This window comes from Puccinia triticina, chromosome 2A (genome assembly GCF_026914185.1).
Source record: "Puccinia triticina chromosome 2A, complete sequence".
Taxonomy (NCBI): Eukaryota; Fungi; Basidiomycota; class Pucciniomycetes; order Pucciniales; family Pucciniaceae; genus Puccinia; species Puccinia triticina.
Window position 1 is genome coordinate 7,442,837 of NC_070559.1, and position 20,473 is coordinate 7,463,309.

Genomic DNA, 20,473 nt, shown 5'->3' on the forward strand with positions numbered 1-20,473 from the left:
CTTGATGCACCCTCGGCCTTTACAGATCACTTCAAAATTTTGACATTGGCGGTGAATAAGAGCGGATGCCACCAGCGCTGATCGAGGCTTTCGCTTATGTGAAGAAGTCTGCCGCCATCGTCAATATGACCTACGGTTTGGATCCTAAAATAGGCCAGGCAATTTGTCAAGCTGCCGACGAAGTGCGTCATTTAGTCTTATACACCACTTTCTTTGCGGTTCATAATACCACTACGTTCGCTGAAGTGGTATTACAACTTTCTAGGTTATCAGCGGGAAACTGAGTGACCACTTTCCCTTAGTTGTCTTCCAAACTGGTTCCGGTACCCAAACCAACATGAATGTTAACGAGGTACTGTCCGCGGCGCTGACTTGATCAATTTCAGAAGACCTGGATGTATTCATTGTCTCCTATATCATCAGGTGATATCGAACCGAGCAATTGAAATCCTCGGCGGAGAAAAGGGTAGCAAGAAGCCCGTCCACCCTAATGATCATGTCAACATGTCCCAACCCTCAAACGACACGTCAGTTGTTGGTCTTGTACCCGGCCATGATGAATGTCCCGAATTCTAAAATTCACGATGTTCTCACAGGTTTCCTACGGCGATGCACGTGGCTGCCGTGTTCCAAATCACTCGGAATTTGATTCCTGCTCTTGAGTCGCTCATCCGCGCGATTGGCGCCAAAAGAGTAGAGTTCGACTCGATCATCAAGATCGGACGAACTCATCTACAGGATGCTACTCCGCTGACTCTGGGTCAAGAGTTTTCCGGCTATGAACAGCAGCTGATCAATGGTTTGGCGCGTGTGATGGCTTCCTTGCCCAGACTTTGAATGCTTGCCCAGGGCGGAACAGCAGTCGGAACGGTCGGTTGAACTCCATCTGATACTGTTTGTCGATTTCGCTCACGCCTTGCTTGTTCTGTCCAGGGTCTGAACACTAAATCTGGATTTGCTGAAGCCATCGCGAAGGAAATCACTCAGCAAACTGGGATACCCTTCGAGACCGCACCCAATAAGTTCGAAGCGCTTGCCTCACATGATGCCATTGTGGAGACATCTGGGGCTCTCAACGTGCTGGCGGTCAGCGCGATGAAGATTGCCAACGACATCCGATTCTTGGGCAGTGGAGCTCGCTGTGGTCTTGGCCAATTGAGTCTGCCCGAGAACGAGCCTGGTAGTTCGATTATGCCTGGGAAGGTGAACCCTACCCAATGTGAGGCAGGCAGTATTCTCTGTTCACCAGTGCAGCTATTGGATTACTGGAATTAATCTCAACGCACTCAGCTTACGATTGTAGGAATACAGGCCCGGACCCCAGCCCGCAGCAACCGCCAAGGAAGCTCGCGCGGTACATTCGACAAGACCCAGCTGCTAAGAGAGGTAAGCCCCATAAGCCCCTCTCGCAGTCCAAAGCTAAACCTAAGCTGACAAAAGTATCGCCTCGGCGTTTTTGCAGCAGCGGATAAGCAAGCGAGAACCTTAACGGTCAAAGCCCAGCCAAAGAGACAAACAAGATTCAAAACCTTGTACGTACCGTGGATGAAAGTCTCTTGTTCTCAAGACTAACTAGATTCCCGTTCTCTCGCAGAACGCTTGCGGAACGTCTCGGTCCCCAGACACAAGAAGAACTGCTCGCAAGGACCTTGGAAGCTACAGCTACAAGTAAGTCAAGGGCAGTTCCTATCAGACAAAGAAAAGGCAAACAGCTGACTTGAATCGAATGATATTCTTCAAGCAGCCCCAGACCCAGCGGAGTCGTTCTGCCAGAACAAGACAAAACTACTTCGCTAACACTAGCGCTTAGTAAGTCCAAGAGAGAATTGGAGAGGGCAGCCAGACTAGCAGCTGACGCTATTGATATCTCGGCAGGTTCATAGAACTATCCACAACGTGGAAACAGAGGAAATCCTCAACACAGACTCAGCCCATTTTCTTTATACTTCTCTCATAGCAGGCGCATCTCGCTCTGCTTTCAGGTACAATACTCTCAGCTCTATTGTCATGTTTACTGCAATAGTAAAAGTTGTTATTAGTATCTAACAAGAAATATAATTTCAGTTTCTTGAAATCTTTTAGATTTACAGTCTCGGCGCGCTCAATTTCGCTACCTCACGACGCAACTGAAAGCAGAACGAGATGGTGAACACTCGAAACGGATTGCAGAGTGCCCAAAACCAACGCAACCGAAGTAATACTACTGGAGGTTCAGGTAACACAAATGAAGGCGCCGATAGGGTTGTCGCTCCCGCCAGGAACAATGCATACAGCCCAGACAAAGATCATGTCAATGTGCCTAAGTTTGATGGCACCAACTTTCTGCTTTGGGAAAGAAAAATCAAGATGCATCTGCGACCCCGTCGACTCAAGAGTTACCTCGACGAGCCTCTGCCAGAAGACCCCACTGAAGACGAGCTCCAAGGTGCACTACGAACATGTAGTATCCTCAGCGAGGCCATCTCAAATGCAATCTTTACGAGTGTAATTAATGATGAGAACGAGCAAGACCCATGTCAGGTCTGGACGGACATCAAAACCATTTACGCTTCCGATTCCCTTCTATCCGTGTTTCAAGTTTGGAACAAATGGCTTGAGATTCAGTACAACCGTGACATGAATACTTACATCATAGAGATGGAAGAGAGTCTAGCAGAGTTTAGCTCCCTAGGCCTAAAAGTCCCCAACGTTCTAATCGGATGCGGTATTGTTGGCAAAATCACGAAAAAGAGACCTATGTTGATGCAAGCACTTTTTGCTGACCTCAAGGCCTTGGCAAAACCAAAAGAGATTATGGCCAAGCTGAGGGACATTGGACGCCATGAGAAGGCTACCAAAAGAAAGTTCGCAGAGGATCCGGAACCCACGTCTACCGCGCTAGCCACCGGTACCAGTCATAAGACAAGAAAACCAGGCACTTCCAAATCTGGCGGCTCCGAAATAAGATGTAGTGGAGGCAAACACAATCCAAGAGCCACCACTCACGTAGAGGCGGACTGCTGGACGATCCACCCCAAGACTCGTCCACCAGACAGACCTCTCAAGGAGAAAATCAACCCGCACAAGAGACAACGGACTGCTTACAACACTGAAGCCAACGAGGAGGAAGAGGAAGCTCACCACATTGCGGTTGTGGGACCCTCCCAGCCACCAATAGTAAAGCCAGCCTTCACCTACAACATTGCCTCCGGAGCAACGTCACTAGCGACTATCCTTGATTCGGGAGCGAGCAACAATATGCTCAACTCCCTGGAATACTTCTCGGACACAACTCCGGTGCACATAGGAATCCTTACAGGAAGCGGCAGATCAGAGCTCGTGGCGGTTGCTCGAGGAACGGCTCAAATCCTTCTCCCATCCGGTGAAACTCTCACTTTACCAGGAGCCCTCTACGTTCCCAACCTGACTCGGAACCTGGCTTTGATGATGCAATTAATGACAAGCAAAGCCGCGATTTACGAGAAGAACGGCTCCTATGAAGTCAGAATGAACGGCGGAACCCCATTCACCGTTGACGTCTCCAATGATCTCCTGGAGATAGTGGACGCCGTAGCTGGCGGCGGATCAATCACCTCACATAACACCACAACCGCCCCAGTACTATCAGACTTTCAGAAGTGGCACAATCGTCTTGGCCACGCTAGTTCAGGACAAATTGCACACGCATTCCCGCACGCCATCAACATGGCGAAGACCCATGCCTGTGACGCTTGCATGCAAGGGAAACTCACTCAAATCCCTTGCAATAGAGCATTTAAACCTGCGGACGCGCCGATGAGCATAATTCATGCCGACTTGGTAGGACCCATCTCACCCCCGACTAACGGAGGCGCAAGGTACTTTTTGACACTAGTCAACCAGTTTACCGGTTACATCCATACCGTAATACTGAAGGAGAAGAGCATGGCAACTCAAGCAATTGAAGACTTCAGAATTTTCTTTGAAAAGCAGACCGGTCATCATATGAAGAAACTCGTGTCCGACGGTGGAGGCGAGTTCGTCAACGGTACGCTAAGTGATCTTCTTAAAGCTGCTGGAATACAGCATAACGTGGCACCAGCGTACACACCGCAAAACAACGGCGTGGCGGAGAGGGCTAATCGCACGATCATCAATATGACGCGCTGCCTCATGATGCAGGCTAACCTCGCTCCCGAATGGTGGGCAGAGGCTGTGCAAGCAGCGGCTGCGACGACAAATTGCTTACCCTCACTAGGAAAGTCAAAAACGTCTCCGTTGGAGCTCATGTTCAAGCTCAAGCCAAATGTAGAATTTTTCAGGCCCTTCGGCTGCAAAGTATGGATCGTCAAACCTAAACAAAAAAGGGACACAAAATTCTCCTCGATCTCTTGGGAAGGCATCTTACTCGGATATGAAAATGATTATTTGTCATACAGAGTGTACAGACTAGAAGACAAGACCGTGGTAACGGCGAAGCATGTACATTTCAATGAGACGACTTTTCCCGACTGTCCAGCACTGAACAGAAGCTACACGACACTTGGAAACAATAAACTGCCTAGCTTCAAGTCCAATGAGCCCTTGCCCTTCGCCGAAGAAGACGCACCAACGGAGGAAGACGAGGCGGCGAAGCTGGCTGAAGAGCAGGAAGAAGAAGAAAGGGAAATGTTGAGAATCATGGATGAACTGCGTGAAACCAATCTCCCGCCGCCACCGAACCAACCATCCTCGATGGAAGGAGCTCAACGGGATCCTCCGGGAGGGAAGCGCTACGCCTGGACTTTGGCCCCTCCCCCAAAGGAAATTTCTAGCGGAATTGATACATCTAATACCATTACCGGCAAACGTTCCCGACAAGCATACATGATTGAAATAGAGGTCGACCCAAAAAACCACAGACAGGCCATGGGAAGCAAGGACAGGGAGCACTGGACGGAAGCAGAGCAGAAAGAAATCGCCAATATGCTAAAGCATGAGGTTTGGGAGATCCGAGCTCAATTACAATCCGACGAACCTATCCCCTCAACCTGGGCCTACAGAAGAAAACTTGGCCCGATGAACGAGGTCATTGAGTTCAAAGCCAGGATCTGTGCCCTTCACGGTAGGAACTTCAACTCCACCTACGCTCCAACCGGAAAAGCGTCTTCTCTTCGACTGCTCATCTTGTTTGCTGTCAATAATGGTCTCAAGATCCACCAGCTGGACGTTAGGAGCGCCTTTTTAACCTGTCCGCTGGAGGATGACGTTACGCTTCTGCCACCGCAAGGGTACAATTGCCCGCCGAACTCAGTACTACAGCTGAAAAAGGCTATTTACGGACTTCGCCAGGCGCCACTCGTTTGGTACAAAAGACTGGCCACCTATCTGAAATCTATCGGTTTCATGACCTCAATTTCAGACCCCTGCGTATTCTGGCGATGTGAGGCAAGCAGGAAGCCGGCAACGTGGCTTTTCGCGCACGTGGATGATATCGTCATCATCAGCAGCGCCCCGGAGATCTTTAAGGTCGAGATGGAGAAGGAGTTCGACATCAAATACCCGGGAGAGGCTGAATTTCTCCTGGGCATGAACATCAACAGATTTGAGAATGGTCTGCAAATTAACCAGACGCAGTACGTTGAGCGTAAACTAGTTGAATTCGGCTTAGACAAGGAGCACCCGGCAACCTGTCCTCTGAACCCGCGGGAGAGGCTGTCAAAAGCCACAGCTCAGGAAATTGAAGCCTTCAAGAAGTTGGATGTGAACTACCGCGGTCTTGTGGGGTCGTTGAATTACCTAAGTATCCTCACCAGACCAGACATATCGTTTGCGGTCAGCCAGCTTTTGCAGTATCTAGAGAACCCGGGTTTAAGGCAGTATCAGGCTGCAGTGCAGGTTTTTTGGTACCTCTCCGGAACCAGACATGTAGGACTCACATTCAAACGCACGGGCGACAGTAATCACTCCAACTTGAAGGCCTTCGCCAATGCGGACTGGGGGAATTGCCTGGACACCAGGCAATCAACCACAGGCTTCGTGGTATCCGTAAGCTCACATTTGCTCAATTGGAAATCAAGCAAACAACCCACGGTATTGCTATTGACCGCAGAAGCCAAATACAAAGCCCTTTCAGACCTCGGAAGGGACTTGGCCTGGTTTGCTTCTCTCATCAAGGAAATTGAACTGCAAAAGACCGTTGAACCCATCAAAGTATCTGTCGACAACAAAGGCGCCATTGATCTGGCGAACAGTGAGACCTCACAAAATAGCTTCCGCACAAAGCACATGGATATACGACTGCATTTTGTTTGGGAACTCATTCTGTTCAACCTCATCAAACTTCGCGACGTCAAGACCAACGCTAACGCAGCCGACTTCCTCACCAAAGCCCTCGGCCGATCAACCATCCGCCGATCACTCAGTCAAATTGGAGTCATCCAAATCTCAGAAGTTACTTCGAATCTGGCGACTCGAAGCATGCGAGGCTGTAGGAATACAGGCCCGGACCCCAGCCCGCAGCAACCGCCAAGGAAGCTCGCGCGGTACAGTCGACAAGACCCAGCTGCTAAGAGAGGTAAGCCCCATAAGCCCCTCTCGCAGTCCAAAGCTAAACCTAAGCTGACAAAAGTATTGCCTTGGCGTTTTTGCAGCAGCGGATAAGCAAGCGAGAACCTTAACGGTCAAAGCCCAGCCAAAGAGACAAACAAGATTCAAAACCTTGTACGTACCGTGGATGAAAGTCTCTTGTTCTCAAGACTAACTAGATTCCCGTTCTCTCGCAGAACGCTTGCAGAACGTCTCGGTCCCCAGACACAAGAAGAACTTCTCGCAAGGACCTTGGAAGCTACAGCTACAAGTAAGTCAAGGGCAGTTCCTATCAGACAAAGAAAAGGCAAACAGCTGACTTGAATCAAATGATATTCTTCAAGCAGCCCCAGACCCAGCGGAGTCGTTCCGCCAGAACAAGACAAAACTACTTCGCTAACACTAGCGCTTAGTAAGTCCAAGAGAGAATTGGAGAGGGCAGCCAGACTAGCAGCTGACGCTATTGATATCTCGGCAGGTTCATAGAACTATCCACAACGTGGAAACAGAGGAAATCCTCAACACAGACTCAGCCCATTTTCTTTATACTTCTCTCATAGCAGGCGCATCTCGCTCTGCTTTCAGGTACAATACTCTCAGCTCTATTGTCATGTTTACTGCAATAGTGAAAGTTGTTATTAGTATCTAACAAGAAATATAATTTCAGTTCCTTGAAATCTTTTAACAATGGTCGCCACGCAAGAGATGGGTAATCACACCACGATTTCAATAGCCGGGGCAAATGGCCGCTTCAAAGTAAGTTCATCTGTTATAATCCCGCAACTCATTGGAGCGCTGATTTTGGGATATGATGACTGCAGTTGAATGTGTTCAAACCGGTTTTGATCAAGAACTTGCTGCAGTCTATCAGGCTATTAGGGGACGGCTTCAGATCATTTGAGACTAACTGTGTTGTGGGAATTGAAGCCAACAAGGCTAGGATTGAACAATTGCTCAACAAATCTTTGATGTTGGCCACCATTCTCAACGGTCAACTTGGTTATGACAGTCAGTAGCACCAACCACATTATTTGTTTTGCATGTTCCTCTACTCTTGACTTCAAATACTGATCTCTTGTTTCTACATGCAAAAACAGATGTCGCAAAGTGTGCAAAAAAGGCGCATAAGGAGGGCACCACATTAAAAGAGGCTACATTATTGTTAGGCTTGCTTGATGGCGCTGAGTTTGACAAGATAGTTCACCCCGAGTTGATGTTGGGGCCCAATTATAAATCCAAGTCTGGTTAGATGTCTTAAACTAACATGTTTTAGCTCACCCACAAATCTGAACTTGTGAAGCAAGCCTCCGTCAGGAGAGATTTACAACCTGCCTGTCTACACTTGCACAGCCAGAATGTCTTGGGGGTGTACTTTGCATATACAGAGGGTTAGCACAGGACCCTGGAGACTCCCTACACATGGGCAGTGCAAAGACCTGTTTTGATTACAAGACACTTTGGCTTTACACCACCTGGCATCCTCCGCTCAAGCTTAACTAAACCTCTCAAAGGAGGTTCAAAGCGTTGCCAAAGGAAAGTCTTGTAAATTTGGGGTTGTGGCATGAGAAAACAGGATTTTTGCAATATTTTGTTGTATTTTGACTTACATCCTGTAGCACCTACAAGTGAGCATCTTAACAAAGAATCGAAATGGGGGAAGTGGAGCCTACCTTCTTGTGTATTATCTAAGAAAAAAAAATTCATAGTGGCCCCATCATGGTTTCTACCTGTGTTTCAAGAAAAGCTGTTTTTCAGAGTCTAAGGGGCTCTGAGAGGTGTGAAAGGGGTGTGATAGTGTTCTACCGCCGCAACCAATCTGTAATCCCTGTGAGCTGGCCAACTTACAAATGGTTTTAAACAGATTGGTGGCTTTTTTTTTAAGATTTCAAAAGTGCAGAACATGTAGGTTGCTCCAGCCATTTGGCTGGTACTTGACACACAAGAACCTTGACATTGCGTGCAAGTACATCCCTGGTGGGAGGGTACTTGCACCAACAGTGAATACAATACATGTATTGTATCTGTATTGGCAATACACATTTTTCAAAAACTGTGTATTGTATTGGAAGCTAAATATGTCAAAATATGATACAATACAGATACAACACACATATGTATTTTCACCGATACACAGTGAAATACACTGTATTGGGCAGTCAGATATGCTCTTCAAAAATAATGTGTATTGTATTGGAAAACAGATACACAAAAAATACATGCATTTCAATACAATACTGCACAATACACAATACATGTAATATATCAGTTTCACCATTTGCTTGCACCCCTTGAGCAACAGTGAAACTGATACAAGACAGGTATTGGTATCAGGAAGTATTGTATTTCAATACTGCCCAATACTCTGTATTGGTATTGGGTTACTAGGCCAATGCAATACTATACACAATCTGGCTTTTGTATTGGGTACCCAGTCTGATACACAGATTTTTCCGGGTTTATCAGGCAGGCCAATAAAGTTCAGCCTGCATATCCATACAAATTGGGGTTTATTTGGTATCACCCATGTTACTATGTGGCTATGTCACCAGTGTGGCAGTGATCATGAGCCGACTCATGTAAACGGCAACCAGTACCAGCACTCTTCCTTTGTCACCCCATCAACAACACTTCAAATAGCAAAAATGGCACAATCATCCGCATCACCGCATCACACCCCATCTCAACCAGCCTCCTTTCACTCTACTCACATCATAACCCCAATCCGTTTGAATCCAAACTTTGTTTGGTCCAACACCAAATCTTGCAAATTGATCTTGGTACCACCTACTTCTACCCAAAATTCCATTTGAGATCCCAATATTCATATAGCCAGCCAAGATCCCAATACTCAGAGCACTCAGTCCCGACAATCTCAACTGCAAACGCGCAAAAAGACCCGTACAAATCCATCTTCAGCCAAACAAAAGCAGAAGCAAAGCAAGAAAACTGCCAACAGAAATGACAAATCCAACTCAGATGACTCTGGTGATAATCTGATGGATCACGTTCAGAACTCCAATGTCAAGAATTCCAAGGCCCAGAAGTCCAATATCAAGAAATTGACTGTATTTGACGACATACTTGACTAGTTTGAGGCCCCATTCCATGCAAAGGACAATGCTCAGGTACACTTCTATGTTCAACAAATCTATAATCGCATTGGAATCATTGATCTCATATGTTACTTTTTTCTAGGGGGAAAAGCTCATGTTCAAATGCCAATGGTGCGCAAAAGTGATCTTCAAGAACTAGAGTGCTGGGACCAAATCCAACCTTATCAAACATTGTGATGAAAATATTGACCAAGTACCTTGCTCTTCACAATTGTAAGCTATTGAAAAAGGGGCAAAGTTGCCATTAACTGCAAAAGATGCTGAGAGACAACAATGGGAAGTTACTTACATTATGTTATCCAGTGGGATTTTTTTAACGTAACTTCTCACCCAGATAGTGCGTTATTTTTATCTGGTGAAATGTTCCTGCGCTTGTTTGGATAATGTAATGGAGGGGACTTTCCGCCTTGATAACGCAAAAAATAATGCCAATAACGCGCTAACTGCATTATCTGGCATAAAATAACTGTAAAATGGGCAAAAAACCCGTGTTATCCGCACATTATCCTCCTCAGATTGCGGGGGATAACGTAACAGGTCTAATAAAACAGAAAAAAAATCAAAAAATAACGTAACTCAAACAACACTGCTGTTAGTGCAACAATAACGGCACCAATTCAGTTACGTTATCTGTTACTTTTTGTTAAGGATAACGTAACTTCCCATTGTTGTGAGAGAGGAAGCATTAAATCATATCTCAAGAAAACTACGTTTGATGCTTGAGTTTTCAACCAGCTACTTGTGATGTGGCTGATTCAATCTGCGCTGCCTTGGAATCAGATTGAAGACTTTCTTCTATCAATTGCGTTTAATTATGCCCAACATGGGGTCCACATCTATTCTCAAGTTTGGGCTGCAAACAAGGCACATTGACTTTACTTAAATCTTCAAAGCAAATTAGTCTTGACATTACAAGTAAGTTTTCTTGTCTTTTTTTGCTGCCTCTTGTTCTGACCTTTTGAGAAACCCGGCTGATCTTGACGCAAATGGTTTCCAGAAACTCAGCTCAAACTTTTTGTTAATCCATGATGTGTGGACTACTCAAGGCAATCATCATGCCTTTTTGGGAATCTTGGTTGCTTATATTACCCAAGATTGGAGCTTTACAATTTCACACCTTGGTCTCAAGTACATTGTGTTGAATCACAGAGGGAAGCATTTGACAATACCATTTGCTAATATTCTTATGAAGTTTCATCTTGAACATAAGATAATTCACATCTTCTATGTCTCTCATTTCATAAGCCAAACTAACATAAAATTGGTTTTTTGTGGTATCAAATATTAGCCCAAACGACTGAATCTGGTTCAAAAAACTTCACTATGGCTTGCGCGGTCGACAGACTTATCATCAAGAAGACTGTGGTTGATCCCAATCTTTCCAAAAGCCACATACAATGCATCTGCCACAAAATTGCCCTCATCTTTAATAAGGGACTCAAGGCTATTCAACTTTTGACTAAAGGTTTAATTCAATAGGACAATGATACCAACGGTGGGCCGCTACGCTACATTTAGTCCGTAGTTCAGCGCAGCGTAGCGGATCTAAACTACAAATGACAGGGTTTTCCGTTAGCGGGCAGTGATTGCCCGCTACCGCTAACAGGCACCCCTTGAAACTACAGGGCCTCTATCGCCGCTATCAGCGCTAGCAGTGCTATTCAACCGCTAAAAAAGCTGATAGCGCTGTTAGCGCCCGTTAGCGTAGCGTAGCGTCCCGTAGCGGGCGCTACAACTAACGGCAATGTGTCAGGAACTACGCAACGCTAAACTAGCGGATAGCGCACGCTACGGATAGTTTAGCGTAGCGGCCCACCGTTGATGATACCAATACTCTTGGATTCACGCCTGGTCTAAATCCAATTATTGAAGAGTCCAAAGAGATTGAACCAAATGATGATTTTGTTCCAGAGTATTTTATATTGGAGGAGGGCAACAAACAAGATGTTAACTCAGACAACAAAAAGATCAAAGACAGCAGCGAGGAGGAGGATCTTACAGCAGAGCCCGCAAAAAGCAAGAATAAAGTTGATTCAATCTTAAAAATGGTCACAAATTTTGTTATTTCTCCTAACATACAGTGAAGCCTTAAATGAGCAAGCTATTTACAACTTTTATTTTCTTCAGGTCAACTTTGTCATTCAGCGCATTACATGCTCAGCAGCCAAACAATCAGAATACAGCACATGGTGCAAAAAACTGGACTATGATGGACATAGCCTGATTGGGGGGTGTGGAATTTGCTGGAAAATCAAGTTCCAAAGCCGCGACCGTGGATACAAAGCTTGCAAGATTATTTGTGAACTCCTGGAGAATGAACGGGACCAACAAGAGCGCAAGGACGGAAAGAATTACTACAACAAGATTGAGATATTTTGAGAGGAGTGGGATGTTGTTGAAAAGCTGAATGATATGCTTGGTGTAAGTCTACATCTTTCCATCCCTGGTACAATTATGTCTCATCAGATGACTCTGTGTAGGAATTTTATGAGTAATATCCAAGAGTGGCTAGGGATAAGATGAGAGCCCAAGAGTGTTTGAAAGTGTGATGTACATATGTATGTCTTTACATATTTTAAAAAAATTTCACCAATACAGTATCAATACTGTATCAGTATTGCACCCAGTCCTCAAAAGATTGATACAAAAGATCAGATCTTCAATACAATATGTTTTTATTGTATTGAATCATTTGATACAATGCAGGTTTCTGAATACTGCTGTATCAAGTTTTGAATATGATATGCTGTATCAGCCAACACCTGGATTGTATCAGATTGTTTAAATGTTGCAGTGAGCACAGGAGGGACTTTTGTTAAGTTTGCCTCTGCTTGGGTCACTATATGAAGTGATTGCAGGTGGTGGTGTGTGGTGCTGTGCTGTGGTGTTGGTGTTTCACATAGGGAACCCAATAGTTCCTTGTGACATGTGTTGATCCAGAGTCTCTATCAAGTTTCTAGATCTAGATATTGGATGAAGCCACATACAGATTTTTGAATAATGCAGACGCAGACGGAGACTGCTGTGGGGGATTTGTTTTGGTTTTGGGTCTGTAAATGTGGGACACAGATCTGATTTACAGATTGCAGTGGAGATGCTCTGAGCAAGTCCCATATTACTAATTTTGAATTTTCTATCAGTCAGTGACTTCTTCAGCCCAATCAACACTTCTTCACCCCTGTTTCTTTGGTTTGATGCCTCCTGCCAACATGTGGCATACACCAGGGGAGATATGTTCCCACTCCCCAGGGAGTGCCAGAGCTGAATTTGATGTGAGCTTTGTTCAGATGTGAGCCTGATGCGCATCAGTGACTCATCCCAAAATGAGTTGAAGTGGATGCAGAAGTGAGTCAAAAGTCAGTCAGAATTGATTTGGGAGTCAACACAATGTTGTGTAGAATTCTTTTGTTTTCTAGGTACAACCAACGGTGAAACAAATACAATACATGTATCTGTATCTGCCTGTATTTGTATCTGTTTTGCACCCAATACTATTTATTTGTATTGTATTCAAAGACCAATACTATACAAATGTATTCAAACTTTGGTATCTTGTTGCAAATACAGCCCAATACAAGATACTGTATTTTTATGTTTTTTGATAGTTTTTCTGTATACAGTCCACAGTGGCAAAAAACAAGAAAATCAAGTTTTAATAATTTATTGATACAATACTATGGTATTGTATCTTCAGGCAGATACAATACATTTGTATTTACAATTTTGTATTTTTCAACAGATACAATACACAAGTATCTGAAGATACTGTATTGTATAGTATCTGTTTCACCGTTGGTACAACTAGAGGAAAAAATATGATGAAATGATATTTCACCCAAGTCCAACTCATCAATTGCTCCTGTCTGATGATGTCAAAGGATAGGAAAGCAAAATTGCCATTCTTGAATGTAATTCCTGTAAAAAAAATGAGTTTCTTGTAATTCACATTATATGCCCTCATGTACAAAATTAAAGTAAAGGTCAACTTGGTATCATTGGGTTTAGAATTTTGGAATGTGGTAATGTTGCAGTAAAATTAGTGAAACCCATTTTCTTGGAAATGCGGTAATTAATTTGAATTTGGCTAAAAAAATGGTGATAAACTATTGTATTGGGGTGGAAGTCTGAGGTAAGTCAAGGTTGGATTGCAGTGCCACCCCAGTTTGGCCACATATCCTGGCCTCTCCACAAAAATGATTGTGTGATTTTTTTTTTTTTTTTTTTCTTTTCAAAATCCACATGTGCACATGCAAGTGAACCTTTTTGCACTTTGCTAATAGTCACTCTAATGTACGCCCGTACATTGAGGTGGAAATATCACATGATGGGCCTTTCACAGCCACATGAAAAGTAAAAACTTTGTTTTGAGACACCAATTGTCCCCCTGATGTACGCGAGTACATGAGGGGGAAAATATGACATACTGCGCCTTTCACATCCCCATGAAAAGGACACACTGGTCATGGAGCCAAGAAAGGCCTATATTTTGGATGAGTTCTGGATGAATTCCAGATGAGTTCTGGATTATTCCTTGCCAAGTTATGGTTTATTTCAGGATGATTTCCAACTGTTTTCAAGCTGACTTCCGTCTTGTTCATACCTATTCAATATTTCTTTACCAAAGGCCTCCAGCACAGTTATGGAAAAAAGTTACGGTAAGGCACTCCCTGGGGAGTGGGGACATATCTCCCCTGGTGATACCCTGGAGAATATTCTTACAAAATGATATTTATGCTACCTTTTCTCAAGGGACTGGCACAACATGTCAATCAAGGCCTTTTGAACAAGAAATGTGCCACCTTTGTTCTGATGACCCACCTTTCCTTTTCTGCCCAATGTTAGCCACTTGTTCTTCTTGATTTCAAAATCTTTGTATTGCCTGCACAAGACCATGTCACACAAACTTAGCTAAGTCCCTCAATCAGAGGTGCGCAGCAAGCACTGTTGCAAAGCAACCCTCCAAAGGAGAGACTTACACGCAACCTCACAAAACAGCAGGCAGAAGAAGTGTTTTTTTGACCTTTTGTTAGGTTTTTTTCTGTAGCAGTTACACAAACAGACTTGAGGCCATGTGAGGCTTGAGCTACCCCAAAAGAGGTGCAAGAAGCATGGCTCTCTTCTCACATTTTTCTTTATTTTTAACACCTAAACCTGATTTTTAAATAATTATCCAACACAAGACATTTGACTGCCTTCTTGAAAGCGCTAGCAGATGTTTTAGTGCATGTTTTTCTGAAACCTGACAGCTGAACTCCACCTCTTTGATGATCACAGGCATTGAGTTGCACATTTGTATTTTTCTGTCAGACTTGAGGGATGTTGTACATAAGACCATCTTTGGCATGTGTCAAAGTATGGATTTACCCAAGGACCTGTGTTATTAACAACACTGAAAAAGGTACAATACAATACAGTATTGCCCAATACTTTTATATTGTATTGCTTTTCAGATACATTGTATCTTCAGGAAATGTATTGTATCTGATTCACCAATACAATACAAATGTATTGTATTGGTAAATCAGATACAATGTATCTGTTTTGAATGTATTGTATCTGAGTCCCAATACAATACTGAGACATTCCGGCAGGTATCTATTTTTGCGGGTATTATTTCTACTTAAATATCACCTTTTTTGTGTTTGATGAGGGGAGTAAGTGACATGGTGAGGGAGAAATACAAATAGAGTATTTGAGTGTATCAATACTGCTTAAATGAGCCCCTATTGAGCTCAGTGATATGACTAGATAGAACAAGAGAAATGTAGAGACTGTAAAATGAAGATGTGTCTGGTGAGAGTCAAACTCACAACCTCAGCTATGCTGAGACACATACTAGAGTGCTGCCTTTACCAACTAGGCTACAGACGCTTGTGGCTGCCAGCTGGGTGGTTGGTTGCACCTGTGGCACTATAATTCTTTGGCTTTTAGCCGAAGAAAATGTGCATTTTTCTTTGGCTAAAAGCCAAAGGAGCGCTGGAGCTGGCCGGGCTGGCAGAGCTGAGTTCATAGGAACCTAGCCACAAAACCTGGGCAGCGCAACCAATGGTTGTTAGCCTAGTGGTTTGCAGCACAGCTGCAAACCTCCTTACAGCAAGGTTGCCGGTTCAATTCCCACTGCCCCCATGCCCCATTTGGGGGTTAGGGGGCAGGTTAGGGGGCGGGTTTTTGGGGGTCGGGTTTTAGGGGTTAGGGGTTAGGGGTTAGGGGTTAGGGGTTAGGGGTTAGGGGTTAGGGCAGTTTTTTTTAAAAAAAACGTGGCAAGGTGTATAGTACATTGTATTGGTATGTATCGGATACGTATCGGTATGTACCGGATACGTATCGGTATGTATCGGATACGTATCAATATGTATTTTTAGTACACTGTACAGGTATGTATTGTATATGTATCGGATACGTACCGGTATGTATCGGATACGTATCGCTATGTATTTGTATTGGATACAGTAATGTATCCAATACATACCAATACCAGCTCATCCAGCGCCAGCCAGCGCGCCAGCTCCAGTGGAGCTGGCCCGGCCAGCTCTGCTGTCCTTCGGTTTTTAGCCGAAGAAAAATGCATTATTTTCTTCGGCTAATAGCTGAAGAAAAAAAGGGACAAAACTTGTTGGTTGGTAGTGCTCATGGGTCAATCTGACAGCCCTCCATACTGTGGTGATACATCATGGTAGCAGACTAACAGACAACTCAACAAGAAATTTAAAAAAAAATGGGATAGGGAACATTCACCCCTTCAAGTGATCAGGGATACCTTTCTCTTCTTCATAAGCCTTGTTTTTGGCAGCCTGGGTGATGACACTCTGTGCAGCTTTGAAAGCGCCATTGGGCTCGACTTGTTGAACCAACCACTGGTGTGAGCTTACACACCTTTCAATTGTCTTTGCGGCTAGATTTCCTTGATTGTGACCGCAAGTATCTGCTGCAGCTGAAAAACACCTCTCCACGCTGGCAGAGGTGGCCAAACACGCCAGGTATATAGTATTCCCTAGCCAGAAGCGCTAAGACTGGGAATTCTTCCGCATGGTCCTTTCAAGAAAAAAAAATTAAAACCTCATAATAACTCACATGAAGCACAAGAAAAAGATCACATTGTAACCCCCCCGCATTGGGGGTTTCACAAGAAGGATCACATGTTCTCAACTGGCCCGGTACTTAGTCCTGCAGTCCCCCCTCCCCTCCTAGCTCAGCAGAGATTGGCCTTTCATCTCTCCTGAGCTAGGTAAGCTCCTTTTCCAAACCCTCCTCTTTCCCCTCTTATCAGACCTGCTTGTGTATATAGACTCACAGAGAGATCGGCCTTCCATCTCTCCTGAGCTAGCTCCATCTGCAATTCAGCCCACCTTGGTTCTAGAACTCTGCCCAGTGCCCCAGACCGGACCAGTGAAGAGCCCCCTCAGTCAAGGCTCTTACACACATACCTTCCATCATCCCAAGCACTCACTAGCTTGAGAAGAAGGGAGCTTGTGCTGACCCCCAATGAAAATAGTGAGCTCGTCTTCCAGTGGTGCCTCAACTTCTTCAGGAAAGTAGTCAATGTCCACTCAATCCATGTTGCTTGATTTAGATTTATTTCCGACGGGTGTGGTGTGTTCCTCCGGCAAGGTAGAAGAAGCCGCAATAACTTGAGCTTTCCTGGTGTTGAAGAGTCCGTGGATTAAATTGTGGGCATACTTGTAGTGACTGGGAAACAAGACCTGGAATATTGAGAGGCGGAAACTGGGATTGAGTATGGTTGCTATGAGGACTGCATCGCAGTGCATTGCCTCATTGAGATAGGTTTTTGTTTTGGTTAGCATGGCCGAAAGCATCTTCTTGAATTCCGGACCAGTCGACATGGTGATGTTCTTCTTGATGAACGTCATGATATGCTGGTACTTGGATATCATCAAGCACGCTGAGGAGTTGTTGCCTTCCATCTTCTTGGTGACATAGTAAAATTCCTGCGCAAAATAATCACAAAACACTTGGTCTTTAGTGGAAATAAAATGGGCATGGTTGAGAAATTATTGGCAGACTTACACCTAAAATTTTGTTTAATCGATTGACGACTTCCCACTCATCTTGACTTATCTGAGTGTTGTTATAGTAGTTCTTTCCCCCCTCTGCTTCCTGTCGATCTTTTTTGTTTTCAATCAGTTTTTGAATGATTGTCCAAGCTCGATACCCTCAATCGCGGCTCTGGAACTTTATGTTCCAGCAAATACCGTGCCCAGCAATGAGGCTGGGTCCATTGATCTTCAGTTTTTTTGACCATGTGTTGTACTCTGCGTGTTTTGCTGCTGAGGATATAATTCTCTGAATAACAAAGTCAACCTAAATAGGATTATTTGAGATTAGTAACAATCAATCGTTATTTTATATCAGAAAAAATCAAAATTATGCAGTGATTAATCTAGCTTTTTTAAGATTGCATCAAGTGGATTTTTCCCTTCTTCAGGTTCTTCCCAGGAATCCGGATCATCACTATTGATCTCATTGATCACCTCATTGCCGTTGATCTCATGCCCAACTTGATATTTGTCTTGTGCTCCTAAAATAACATCTTCAACGGTAAACTGCTGATCCTCTTTGATCTCTTCCAATTCTTCAAGGACTGGTGCAAGTCCAGGGACAAAGCCGAGTGTTTTGACTTGACAAGGCACTAATCCCTTTGATGATAGTTGAACCGCCTTAAGACCCGCATTGAGGATGAGTGCTATTTTGTGGCAAAAACAGCGGATGTGGTTCTTGGAAAGGTTTGGATCAATGCCGGTATTCTTGATCATGAGCCGGTCAACCTCGGATGCCATTAGCACTGTTCACGTAAGCTAAACATCAGCAAGATTGAAATAAAGTTTATCCCATTGTGCCAGCCAATTTGGCTGGGAAAGTATGCTGATGTATATCTCTCACATGGTCATAGATTTCTTACGTGAACAGTGCTATTGTAAAGTTGTTTCATCCCAAGTCGGTGGTCTGGGCCAATATTTATTGGAATAAACAGAATATTGTGTTAGTTCATCTTATGAAAGAATAAAAAGTAAAACAACCCATCTTTTCTTGGAGTTTTGATTTCTTTAGGATGTTTGCAAATGGGATTGCTAAGAGCTTTCCCTTGTGGCTGGATGCGATGTATTTCATACCAAGATGTGATATTTTGAATGTCCAATTGTGGGTGATGTAGCCAAGTGATATCCCAAGGAATGCGTGGTGATTGCCTCGGCGCGTCCAGACATCATGGATCAATGAAATCTTAAAGCTGAGTTGCTAGAAAATAAAATTTGCACAAAATCAGCTGTATGGTTGAAAATCAAAACATGTGAAACAAGTTACCAACCTGTAATTTTAAAATCACTTGACTCTGCAAGTTGAGATGGAGTTGATGGGCCTCCGTGGCTGCCCAAATTCGCGTATAAATTTTGATACCATGTCGGACATAATTCAAAGTTACACTTAGTAAAACGTCGTTGAAGCGGCTCCACGGCAAAGAGAACCAAATCAGACATATGACTAAGAGCTGATTGAATATTTGGTTGTCCAAGGTGGCATGCTTGAGAGAGCCCCGGATGTTGCCTTGGTTCCGGTGATCGTCTTTTTCTTTTATTTCTTGCTTGCTCAGCGGTAATTTACACCCTGCCTTGATGGCTTCTGATTGGCCTGGACAGTGTGCGCACAGAAGTTCTGTCGCAATGCTTGCAGAGGTTTGAGTTTGTCCCAAGACCCTTCTTGTAAACGCTTGAGCACCACTTGAAAGTGAACATCAGTTCCTCTCCCTAATAAAGGAGGAATTAATTGTGAGTACATTCATTTGAAAATTTGATTAGAAAGCAAAACTTACTGTAGATCAGTTGGTTTGGCATGAAATGGGGCCTTGAAGTAATCTCGGATTGTATCAAATGGAGATGTTTTCTTCTTGGTTGGTTTCTGGACCTTTGAGTTTTCTGCATCTGAGTCTTGAGTATGATTGATGATAGCATCCACTTCTTCGGAATCGTCCTCCGCATTTGAATTGATGCCTGTTTTCTTTTTCTTGCGCTGTGAATTCTTCTGGTTCTGACGAGGATGGTACGTGCGCTTATGGTTGGAGGGCCGACTGCATTGGCTTTGGAAAAGGGATTTGGTTTGCTATTGGGATCAATACGGTTTTCTATGTTTTGATTGTGACTGATCTGTGTATCCGATCTTTGAACAGATTTTTGCGAGTCACGGCTGGGCCTGATATAGTTTGAATAGGATCTCACCAGAGTGGTAATCCAAGTAGACTGACGAGAGGGTGGTCAAGAGGGGCTTTGGGGAGTCACAGATAATGGTGCCATTTCCACAAGACCCGAGCAATATGACCAGTACTTGACCGACTTGAAAAGATCAACCAACTGCAAGCTCAGAAGAACAAAAAAGGGAAGAGTACTGTTGAAATTACTCAGGTGAAAAGAATTGTGTGTTGTGGGATTTGAACCCACGACCTTCTACATTCATGAGAGCTGCTCTTATACCACTGACACTACGGGCAAACAGCTGTCGCTGCGGCCCGCAGCGTCACCCAGATGTTGCATGCGGGTTTTCATTTGTATGCAACGTCATCCGGAGCGACAGATGTCCCGCATGCAACGACAGCAGATGAATGGAAACGTCATCACGCATACATACACATGCAAGACACTTGTTTGTCGCTTGCGGCAGTGCACATCCACCTCCCATTTAACCTTCATGTTCCTTTCAACATCCTTTATGTATGTAACATCTCACCACACCTACTCATTGTCATGTCTGTTCTCCAAAAATTCTAGTGTACGCCCCTACCTCAACAGACTATAAAACCTCAACTATTCCTGTGTCCGTTCCCGCTCATC

General features: G+C 44.2%; 2 protein-coding genes across 2 annotated transcripts; one reads left to right on the plus strand and one right to left on the minus strand.

Moving 5' to 3' along the window:
• Nucleotides 1-65: 65 nt before the first annotated feature.
• PtA15_2A791 (uncharacterized protein) lies at nucleotides 66-7,774 on the plus strand (the record flags this gene model as incomplete). Its single annotated transcript, XM_053166848.1, has 9 exons — nucleotides 66-182; nucleotides 266-352; nucleotides 424-527; nucleotides 597-810; nucleotides 850-870; nucleotides 934-1,219; nucleotides 7,259-7,281; nucleotides 7,347-7,533; nucleotides 7,623-7,774. 9 exons carry the CDS (start codon nucleotides 66-68, stop codon nucleotides 7,772-7,774), a joined length of 1,191 nt encoding a protein of 396 aa, XP_053018029.1.
• An 11,609-nt stretch (nucleotides 7,775-19,383) lies between these two features.
• On the minus strand, nucleotides 19,384-20,382 carry PtA15_2A792 (uncharacterized protein; the record flags this gene model as incomplete). The annotated part of the gene is made up of 3 exons (XM_053166849.1): nucleotides 19,384-19,396; nucleotides 19,462-19,725; nucleotides 20,375-20,382. The coding sequence occupies 3 exons, from the start codon at nucleotides 20,380-20,382 to the stop codon at nucleotides 19,384-19,386; spliced, it is 285 nt and encodes a 94-aa protein (XP_053018030.1).
• Nucleotides 20,383-20,473: the final 91 nt, after the last annotated feature.